Raw genomic sequence first — 10,962 nt, 5'->3', positions numbered from 1 at the left:
GCATATACTCACAACACAAGAAATCAACCGTGACCAACGCCCAGGATATCAAGCCCTGTCCAGTCTCCCCTTCTCAAGAGGAGCCTCTCTCCACAACGCTTTCAAATGCAAATTTCTAGAGTAGGGAAGCATTCAGTTTTAGCGTATGGTGGGGCGGGGTTCTGTGCTTGTGGGCCTGAAGGCAAGGGTGTGAGTGTGTGGGTGATGGTGGTGAGTGTGGAGTTACAGGAGGTGCATAAGGGTGGGGCATTTTGTAGGGGTCTGAGCGAAGGGTGCTGGGCAGGTTAGGGTATTAACGTGGCACTGGGATGTGGGGCTTGTCCAAGGGGTTTGGGCTTGGGTTATGGGATCGTATCCGACGGCAGGCTGTCCTCGCAGGGTCTCCATAAGAAGGGGAGGCGGTGGGTACGACTCCCGGCCAGGAGGGGCGGGGCAACGCAAGGGTTGGGGGGGTGTGGTAGGGCAACTGGGCGGGGCCTTGGAGGGGCTCTGCTGGGGTCGCAGGGGCGTGGCCTCCGGGGGGCGGGACCGGCGGGCGCGCGCACGCCGCCGGCGCGCCCCCTCCCGGCCGCCATGTTGGCTGGTGTGTGGGTGTCAAACGGAGCCAGACGCGGCCGCAGCGGCGGCGGCAGTGGGAGCTCCGCGGGCTCGGGTCGACCCGGTCTGTTCGGCGCTCTTGGCGGCCGCAGCCGCGCATCCGCGCCGGAGCGGCAGAGTGGAGGTGAGCCGGCACTCGGGGAGCTCGAGCTCCTGAGCGGGGCCATAGGGCGCGGGGCCTCTCTTTCTAGGCACGGACGCCCCCGAGGCACGGGTAGCCCCCACCGGCACCTCTTTAGAGCTTGCACCCCTGCTGCCTCAACTTGACCCCACTTTGGGAGGGACTCTGTTCTTTCCATCCAGGCTCCGCCCCACAGGCTAGAGCGTGCCCCCCGCCCCACCTGGATCCCGCTTTGCGCTGCAGGGACCCCTGTTTCCTTATCCGGGAGCGCTTCCTTTTATATCCTTGGTGTCTGCGGCGTCTTCTACGCCCACCTCAAGTCCGGAAGCCCCTTCAGTTTGGGGCAGCGCCGCCCCCCACCCTAGAGCACATTCTGACCCCTCCAGGGCCGGGCGCCCCTTCCTCCAGAACCCGGACGGAGCAGCCGCCCGGCCTCGCACCAGGAATCGGGGGAAGGGTCCCCTGCTCGTCAGGATTTGGGGCTGGAGGGTGGCCCTTTTTTCTCCTGGCGGACTAGGTTCCCCCTCCCCAGCCTCCGCCCCCACAACACCGAGGGGACGGAGGTGGCAGAGCCAGGCTCCAGCTGCCTTTTGTTTCGCGTGGGACGGCAGAGACCTGGCCTGGCGGCCCAGCTTCGCTAATTGGGGTGGGTGAATGGGTGCGTAGGGCCAGTGTGTTCCGAGAGACCCTTCCTCTCTTTTCTCTTGGGGCGGCTCTCGGAGCGGGAGCGGGAGCTGAGCGTTTGAGAGAGGCGGGGCCTTCCTAGCGGAGTTGGTGCCAACAGGTTTTTGTTTGCGACCTGAAGTTGGCCCAGAGGCTTTCCAGAGGGGCAACCTGAGCTCCCTAGAAACCCCAGCAAGGCCTGTGAAAGCCATTTCTCTGCCGTTCCTCCTGGCTCCTTCACTGTTGTGCTGACTTGGACGAATTTGAAGTCCGCTTTAAAGTGAGTAAGGGGCTAAATCATCATTGGGTTTTTATTAAGGGAAACCGAGGCCCAGAGATGCAGTGATTTGAGCAAGGTCACACAGCAGTACTGTGTCAGTACCGCAGTTGAAAGCTCAGTCTCCAAGTTTTTCCACAACAATTAATAATTGTTCCAAAAGAGGGGGTCTGGGTATGTAGCTCAGCGGTGCAGCCCCTGCTTGGCAGTCTCCAGGTCCTGAGTTCGACTCCCAACACCCATCCCCCAGACCACTATAAAAGAGAAATGTTCAGGGCTCCTTCCGATGTCTTGCCTTCTATTTTTAACATTTATACAAGAAAATGGGCAGGAACAGATGAGAAGTATGACTTCTTTCCACCCCCAGAAAATAGCTTTGGAAAGAAGAGATTGGAGCAGGGGGTTGAAATGGTTGAAAAAGATTAATTTTAATTGTTTTCATGACCCTCCGTGACGTAATGTAATGAAAATTGGAAAGAAAATGTGCATATTGTGGCTGTAGATATAGAATGATAACTGCTGACAAAACCACATGCTAAAATTCTGCACAACAGTGACTTGAGTTAGCACTGATAATTAAGTTTTCATCTGTATTTAAGATGAAAAGGGACTCAATTTATTTCTGAATGGTACTTGTTTAAGGGCTTAGTTTTGGAACAAATTGGAGTAGGGAGACCACCTAGACATTCTCATCTCATACTGGCATTTTTCTTTTCCAATATTAGTGTTTATTTGTGTTTCTACTTTTAAAATTGGGCTACTCATCCATATCAGTTTTATTGGGCTATTCTTTTGTAGGTATTTGCTAATGATAGTTTGGTGAAGTGTACATAACCATAAGGCATGAGACATGATTGCCTGCATCCTGCAAATCCCTGGACCAGGAGCAATTTTGGATAGTCGTATGAAGTTTACTGATCTCTCCAAGGGATAATACCTGGCATGCTGTATGGAGTCACAAAAATGACCCATCCTTTGTAAAATCCTCTGTAGAAATAGGGTTGCCTTTTATGTAACCGCCTTTCATAATGAGGTGTGGATTTCCCAAGAGTTGAGATTCTGAGAAGGGTCCTGCAAAAATAGCTGAAAAGTGTTTGGGGACTCTTAATGGTTTGTTTTTTCCTGAGATTAAGGAAGTCTTTTTTTTTTTTATTTTTAATTTCCAGTTCTTTGTGGTTTAAAGTGCTTAGAGAATGGATTTCATGAAAACTTATGGAAACTGGCTGGTCATAGTGGTGCACTCCTGTAATCCCAGCACTCAGAAGGCTGAGGCAGGGGATCGCTGCAAGTTTGAGACCAGCCTGGGCTACTGAGTGAGCTCAAGGCTAGCCTGAATTTGGATAGTGAGACCCTGTCTCAGGAAGACAAAGACAGAAAAAACCTCGGGGACCTCCTTAAAGTTTTCCTGTTTTTGTTTTTTGAGGCAGCGTGGCCTTGAATTCACTTTGTAGTCTAGGCTGACCTCAAACTCAAGAGATCCTCCTGCCTCAGCTTCCTGAGTGTTAGGATTACAGGCATGTACCACTATGCTGGGCTCCACTTTTAATTAATTTATTTGTGTGTGTGTGTGTGTGGCCAGCTCAACCCACCAGGGGGTGGGGCTGGCTGGCATGTGGTGCTGGGGGATTGAACCGTGGTCCCTGTGCTTTGCTAAGCTTGTTCTAGGTAGGTGCTTTAGACCACTGAGCCATCTCACCAGCCCCCGTCCACTTTTAAACTTTGCTAAGCTTTCAGGCAATTTGTTACTGTTCCTCAGAGCCTTCCTATAATGTTGATGGGATGTGAATGATTAGTTTATGACATAAATACCTGGTGATCCTGAGCCTTGGGAAATCAAAAAGCTTGAATTTGAAGTGTTTGAGGTTGGAGAGTATATGAGGAATTACATAGTTCTACTCCTTTAATTTATGTGTTCTTTTGAACAAACTTCGGTCAGGCCTTTGTCAGCCAGCTCCACCAGGGCTCTCTTCAGCTGTCTAGCCTTCCCATCCCATGTCTATTGGAGAGCTTTGCACATTGTGTTCCTGCCGCCCCCCCCCCCCTTTTTGGGGGGAACCGGGGATTGAACTCAGGCCCTTGCACTTGCCAGGGAAGCGCTTATTCCACTGAGCTGTCTCCCCGGCTCCTCTGGGGCCCTTTTGACCCTGACATCTTTGAGGTCAGTGGTTGCGTTTGTCTTCTCTAGTGGTTAGCTCAGTCTATGACATAGGATAGATACTTGGTACAGGTTTGTAATAAGTATTCCTGGAGGCAGTGGAACACATTTTTATTGATTCCTTACTATAGGCTCTCCACAGTTCTGTTTTGGTCTTGTTTAAACCACTGCTATTGATCCAGCAGTCAGGTACCTGTTGCACAGGTATTAATTCCCTTGTAGGGATGAGGAAACAGAGCCTGTGTGTTTAAGATCACATAGTAAGTGATGAGACTAGGATTTGCACAGGTCCGTTGGACTCCAGAATGTTCTTATACCTGTGCTTTCATTTGAGAAACTGAGTCTCACAGGAGTGAAGAGATGTACTGCAAATTAATAAGGGCTGTGGGATGATATATAATTAAGATTGTTGAGGGTGGAGAGAGCACATTTTGTTTTTGTCAGATGTGCTGTGAAATGACTATTCCATCTGTTCAGTTTTTGAAAATTGACAAGTTTTCTGATAAGTTAGTGGAATATTTTTCTTAATGAGCTTGTTCATGGTGTCTAAAAATAGAAATTTAAATACAGCGAAATAAGCTGTATGCAGTTAAATGTATGTTCAGTCACTTCCCTTTGTAGTCATGTTTGATTGTACCTATTTCCAGTCAAGTTTTCCATGTTTATTTATTTATACTTGGCACAAGATCTTACTATGCAGCTTGGACTTGTAGTGATCCTCCTGTCTCAGCCTCTCTAGTGCTGGGATTACAGGTGTGAGCCACCACACTAGTTTTGGTGGCTCATATGGTGCACCTGGGGTTCTGGGGCTGGCATAGCATGTGGTACCCGGGATTGAACCCAGGTCCTTGCACTTGTCAGGCAGGTGCTTAGACTGCTGAACTATCTCCCCAGCCCAAGTTTTTCATATTCTGATTTAACATTTATTTATTGATTGATTGTGGTCCTGGGGACTGAACCCAGGCCTTTGAACTGAGGTGTGGCCCTTGTAGAATTTTTAAATAGTGGTTGATAAGTTACTAATTGTTCAGACTGGGCTCAAATTTAGGATCCTCTTGCTTCAACCTCCCAGAGTACTAGGATTGGGCTGGCCCACACCTGTAATCCCAGCATCCGGGGAGGCTGAGGCAGGAGGATTTTTGCAAGTTCAAGACTAGCCTGGGCTACAAAGTAGGTTCAAGACCAGCCTGAATTGCATCACTAGATCCTGTCTGAAAAAGATACAAGGGCCGGGGAGACAGCTCAATGGCATAGCACCTGACTGACGTGGATAAGGTTCTGAGTTTGATCCCTGGTACCACAAAGAAAAAAAAAAAAATGATAGAAAAAAGAAACAGAATAGGGCTGGGTATATAGTGCAGCGACATAATTACCTGCTTAGCAAGTGCAAGGTCTCCAGTTCCATCCCTGGTACTACAAACAAAACAAAACAAAGACAGTACTAGGATATGCAAACCATGTATCACCTCACCTGGCTCTTGTTCAGAAATCTTGAAAGCTGTTTCAGCAGCCTTTAAGAAAACAAAAGAGAAACAATTCATTATCATTTCACATTGGCATATAATATAGGGATTACCACCCATCTGTGAAAGGAAAGTCTGAGACCCAAGAGAGGTTAAGTAATCTGAGAGGAATTTGGCACAGCCAGGATTCAAACCAAGGGTCTGTGAGTCCCAGACCAGGATCCCTTCTATTCTAGCAGCTGTCATAGAAAATGCTGATAGCTTGGCCGTCTAAGTTCCTGCGTGGCTAGCACAAGGACCTGAGTTCGATTTCCAGTACCGTGTGCCATTCTGGCTCTGGAACCTGGGTGCAAAACTGGGTGTGGTGGTGCATGCTTGTTATCCCAGCCCTGGGGAGGCTGAGACCGGAGGAGAATCAAGAGTCTGAACTCCATTTAGAGACCCTGTATTAAATAAATAAATAAATAAATAGGAACATTGATTATATAGGGTAAATCTGTGATATGAAGTCACTGTCAAGTTTACTTAGATGGTTGGAAACTGGAATGAGAGGTTTCTGGTTTTCTTTTTTTTTAATATATTTTTTTTATTTTTCAACAAATAATACACTGCATATATTCTTCTTAGTGGTTAATTGCTGTACAAGATTCTGGTTTTCTTTTAACATTGGGATTTATGAAAGCATTGAAGTTTGAATGGAAGTAATTTAACATGGCAGCTTATCTTGACACTACATTTAGGGTTTAAACAAACAAACAAAAAAACCCAAAAGAAACAAAAAACCCCAAAAAACAAAGCAAAAAACTACCTCCCTAGAACCAGATATGCAACATTGTTACAGTATTCCCTATAAGTGTTGGGTTCCTTTTGGTGACTCATTCCCACCTTTCCTGGGCACTGGAGTCTGTTTTGTTTCTTTTTCTTTTCTTTCTTTTTTGAACCGGGGATTGAACTCAGGCCCTTGCGCTTGCCAGGCAAGTGCTTATTCCACTGAGCCATCTTCCCGGCCCCGGCCCCCAGTCTGCTTTGTTTCTGACTATTGAAAGGCTTTTTTATGGTTCTGTGTTCTATTGGTCCTGGTCTAGGTATAGTGTGTTGTACTTTTAAACCTGTTATAGAGACAAAACAGGTAATTTAATTCTCTTCCTATTCAGAGCAGTGCATGGAATTAGGTACTCAGAGAGCTGTAAATAAAAGGACTAGAGAGCTGTAAATAAAGGGACTTATAGGGCCTGTAAGATAGCTCAGCAGGGACTGGTGAGACAACTCAGTGGTTGCTTAGGCAAGCTTAGGCGGACACAGGGACCACGGTTCCTTTGGTTCCTTCTATCCCTGCACCACATGGCTGCACCAGCCCCGCCCTCAGGCTGGCTGAGCCTGCCACATAAAAAAGATAGCTCAGCAGACTAAGCACCTGCTTAGGCAAGCACAGGGATGGATTCGATCCACAGCACCACATGCTGCACTGGCCTCACTCTTCAGTGAACCAAGCTCTACAAAGACTAGGTGTGGTGGCACACACTCCCCTGTAATCCCAGTCCTGGGGAGGCTGAAAACAAGGATCACTATGAATCTGAGCTGTGTAGGTCTACCTTGTAGACCCTGTACCAGATACATTAAAAATAAATAAATTAATAAATAATAAAGGGACTACCATCTATTGGTGGTAATATTTTTTTTTTTTTTTTTTGCGACAGGGTTGCTATGCAGTTCAGACTGACCTTGAGCTTACTTTGTAGCCCAGGCTGGTCTCAAACTTGCAACCATCCTTATATTCCTGCCTTAGCCACCCAAGTGCTGCGATTATAGGGGTGCACCACCATACCCAAGATATACTTCTCTTGTTCATATGACCCAGCTGATCAATAGCACAAGGAAAAATAGTCTCATCCTGGGGAATGACTATAGGGCTAATGCATGATGTAGATTTAAGAACATTTATAATTAATCACTTCTGAGTGCCTACATCCTTCCTCTAACTCCCACCCCTCTGTGGTAATTTCATACTGGAGCAGTTCAGCAGAGTACCAAATGGCACAGACAGTTTGACTGCAAAGGCTATGTTGCAGATTGCTCTGGGATCAGATGTGGGTGCTAATAAGCATCCTGGCTGAGTGGCTTGGGACACCTTAATCACTGAGATTCAGTTTTCTCTTCTCTGACATGGGGCTACTAATGACCACTTTATGGAATAGGTTCACAGTGGTTTTTAAACCCTAGTGTGGGGGGTGTAACCCGCTCGGGTCCCCCTTCTGTCCCTCTCTCGGACAGAAGCTTTCTTTCCCTCAATAAATATGTTCTACTCATCAAAAAATAAAAAATAAAAAAAAGGAAAAAAAAAACCACTGGTGTGCATTAGAATCACCCAAAAATGTATTTAGGAAAAAAAAATGTATTTAGTACAGGGTCTACAGAGTCTCACTGTGTAGATAGGACTCAGTGATCCTCCTGTTTTCAGCCCCCCAAGTGCTGGGGTTACAGGCGTGTGCCACCACATCCAGTCACAATTCCATCTCAGCACCCCTGGGGTAGGGCTGGCACAGCAGCTTTAATCTACTAAGCTATCGGGCTGGCCCAGAATGTACATCTCCCCCGCCCCCCAACCGGGGATTGAACTCAGACTTTTGTACTTGCCAGGGAAGCGCTTATTCTACTGAGCCGTCTTCTCGGCCCCAGAGATGTACATTTTTAACCAGCCTTCAGGTGCTACTTATACTTCCAGTCTGGGAACTACACTTGGGAACTGAGGCCTCAGGACTAAAGGAAAAGGCATGCCATTAAGTATTTAGTTATAGAACATGGGGTGTGTGTGTGTGTGTGTGTGTGTGTGTGTGTGTTGAAGCAGGAAGATCATTGCCCAGTCTGCACAAAACCTTGGGTTCAGTCCACCTCATGGGGGTGTGTGGGGTCGGGTGGGTGGGGTGGATATTAGTGTAGATATCCAAGTACTGTCTGGCTGTGCAGAGAAAACTCAAAATGACATCTCCTTTTTTCTTCTAAAATGTTTCTTTTTTTCTTTTTTTGTAATTTTTTAGGCAGGGGTCTACAGGGTGTTCAGGGTCTCACTACTAGATTGGACTCGTGATCTGCCTGTTTATAGCCTCCCAAGAGCTGGGATTGCAGGTCTAAAATGTTTCTAAATAGTGTTGTAAAGATGCTGGTGCAACATTGGGAAAGGAAACCTTGTATTCTCAGATGTTTGTTGTGATTATAACATCAATGGGTTTGTAGAAATGTTATTCTCTTTAGAGTGAATGTGATATATTAGTGGTCTTCTAAACAATAAATTCATCATCCTTAAACATTTGACAAGAAATTTACTGTTGAGGCAACTTTTGGAAACATAAATTGAAGAGGTTTTTGTTGGTGGGAGGTCTCAGCACATTCCATGGACCACTGGTTTTAATGGCAGTCACTCCTAGCAATTGAAATTTATTTTAATATTTACTTTAATTTATTTTTGTCCCTTTGAGACAGGGTCTTGCTATACAGTTCAGGCTGTCCTTGAGCTCACTTTGTAGCTCAGGCTGGTCTCCAAAGATCCTCTTGCCTCAGCTTCCTATAGGATAACAGGCATGTACCACCATACCTAATCCATTCCTCTTGTTGTTACTTACATAGTCCAAGCTGGCCTTGAGTTCATGGGATCCAGAGTGCTGGCCATTTCTCTTTTTGCATTTGAAAACAAACAAAAGTAAGATTCAGGGGTTCAGCAACCTGCTCTGTGCTATACAAATAGTGAGTGAGTGAGTGCCCCAGCTGATATTTGCTACTATCAGTGTCAGATTCAGAGCTGCACTGTTTGTGCATCCTTGTCTTACAGGGTGGCAGGTGCTCCCTTCACTTCACTCTTCCTTTCACTCTTCCCTTATAGCAGCCTCAAGAGTTAGGCATTTCACAGATGAGCACGCTGAGCTTGGCCAAGTGTGCCCAACCAGTGGCTGGTAATACCAAATTCAGTCCCACATCTTCTGATTTTTTTTTTTTTTTTTTTTTTTTAATGTATTTAGTACAGGGTCTACAGGGGACTTGCTACATAGATCCAGACTCATAGTGAGTCTCCTGTTTTCAGCCTCACAGGCGCTGGGATTACAGGTGTGTGCTATCACACCCAGTCTCAGTCCCCATCTCAGTGTGCCCCGTGGGTGGGGCCGGCACAGCACATCACTGCGTGGCATGCTGGGGATGGAACCCTTGCTGCTGCACTGTGCCTAAGCAGGTGGTTTAGTTTGCTGAGCTATCTGGCCAGCCCTAAATCTTTTGATTTTTGAGCTTTATGTAGTCATTTTTATGACAACATTTCAGTGGTGTGGTGGTATATGCCTGTAATTCCAGCTCTTGGGAGGCTGAAGCAGGAGGATTGCTGTGAGTTTGAGGCTAGCCTAGGCTACATGGTGAGACCTTGTCTCAAAAAAAAAAAAAAAAAAAGAGACAACACCACCACCTCATCTCCCAGTCCAAGATCAGAAAAGTAAATTCTAAAATGCTAAATAGTCTGGATGCATATATTAGGAACCTGAGGATACTGCATCCAGGTTGTATGGGAAGAAGTCTGTGTGTGCTGGTAGGGTTTTTGTGTTTGTTTTTGCTTTTTTTTTTTTTTTTTTTTTTTTTTTGGGATTGAACTCAGGCCCTTACACTTGCCAGGGAAGCGCTTATTCCACTGAGCCATCTCCCCGGCCCCTGTTTTTGCTTTTACAAATAAAGTTATATTAGAATAATTGTCCAGGTTGCTTTTTGAGAGAAGAAAACATTTGTTTTTCCTTTTTCATACACTGTACATGAATACTAGGACTAAAACAATGCTTTGACTAGGGATCATAGTACACACTTGTAATCCCAGCACTCAGGAGGTTGAGGCAAGTGTATTGCTTTCAATTTGACACCAGTTTGTGCCACATAGTGAGTTCAAGGCTAGCCTAAACTACATTTTATTTTATTTATTTATTTATTTTTTTAATTTTATTTATCTCTGTGTGTGTGTGTGTGTGTCCAGCTCAGCCCACCAGGGGGCTTTGCTAAGCTTGTTCTAAGTAGGTGCTTTAGACCACTGAGCCATCTCACCAGCCCAAGATGAAGGATTTTTTTTTTTTTTTGGCAGAACTGGGGACTGAACTCAGGCCCTTGCCCTTGTCAGGCAAGCACTTATTCCACTGAGCTATCTCCTCAGCCCCTAGCCTAAACTACAAAATGAGACCTTGCCTCAAAAAGCAAAAATGTTCTAGTAATGTTGAGAAAACAGTGATCAAATTTATGCAGATGAACTTGGTATATTTACAAAAATTATATGGAAATAAAAATATAAAGTATCTCCTCCCTACCTTGGTAATTAACACATGAGTTCTAGTCAGTGGGTGATTTTCTCTGGTCTTACAATGCCCCAAGGAGGCTGGGGTGTGGGCACTTTCCCAAGGTTTGAAAACTGCCTGCAGGTCTTGATCTGAGATGGTAAACAGCTCTGTGTTGGTACCTGCCCAGAACTTGTATGAGGCTCTGGAGGTTTGGACTACTTTGCTTTGTATACTTTTTAAGACTGGTGTGAAAAAATGAACGAGAGCAAAACACTTATTAAATGACAGCTCTCTACCCTTGAAAGTCATAGCTTTTTAATAAAGGAATGCTAGGAGCTGGTAAGATGGCTCAGTGGTCTAAAGCACCTACTTAGAACAAGCTTAGCAAAGCACAG

The 10,962-nt window shown here is 45.9% G+C and overlaps 1 protein-coding gene across 5 annotated transcripts in view; it reads left to right on the top strand.

Annotated features, from left to right (window-relative positions):
• The first annotated feature begins 571 nt into the window (after positions 1-571).
• Epn2 (epsin 2) overlaps positions 572-10,962 on the top strand; it is a 110,758-nt gene continuing 100,367 nt past the window's right edge. For 4 of the 5 annotated variants that reach the window (XM_023708221.1, XM_004647931.2, XM_023708218.1 and 1 more), the window contains exon 1: positions 638-721. Coding sequence is in view for 1 of the 5 variants with exons in the window: in XM_023708222.1 (XP_023563990.1) it covers positions 574-721 (148 nt within the window). In the remaining 4 variants the exon portion in view is untranslated. Of the gene's footprint in view, positions 722-10,962 lie in introns of all 5 variants that reach the window. The other variant, XM_023708222.1, reaches the window with a different exon arrangement.

This window comes from Octodon degus, unplaced genomic scaffold, assembly GCF_000260255.1.
Source record: "Octodon degus isolate 3935 unplaced genomic scaffold, OctDeg1.0 scaffold00342, whole genome shotgun sequence".
NCBI classification, from domain to species: Eukaryota; Metazoa; Chordata; class Mammalia; order Rodentia; family Octodontidae; genus Octodon; species Octodon degus.
Note: the sequence above shows the minus strand (reverse complement) of the source record. Positions and strands in the feature narration are given on the sequence as shown.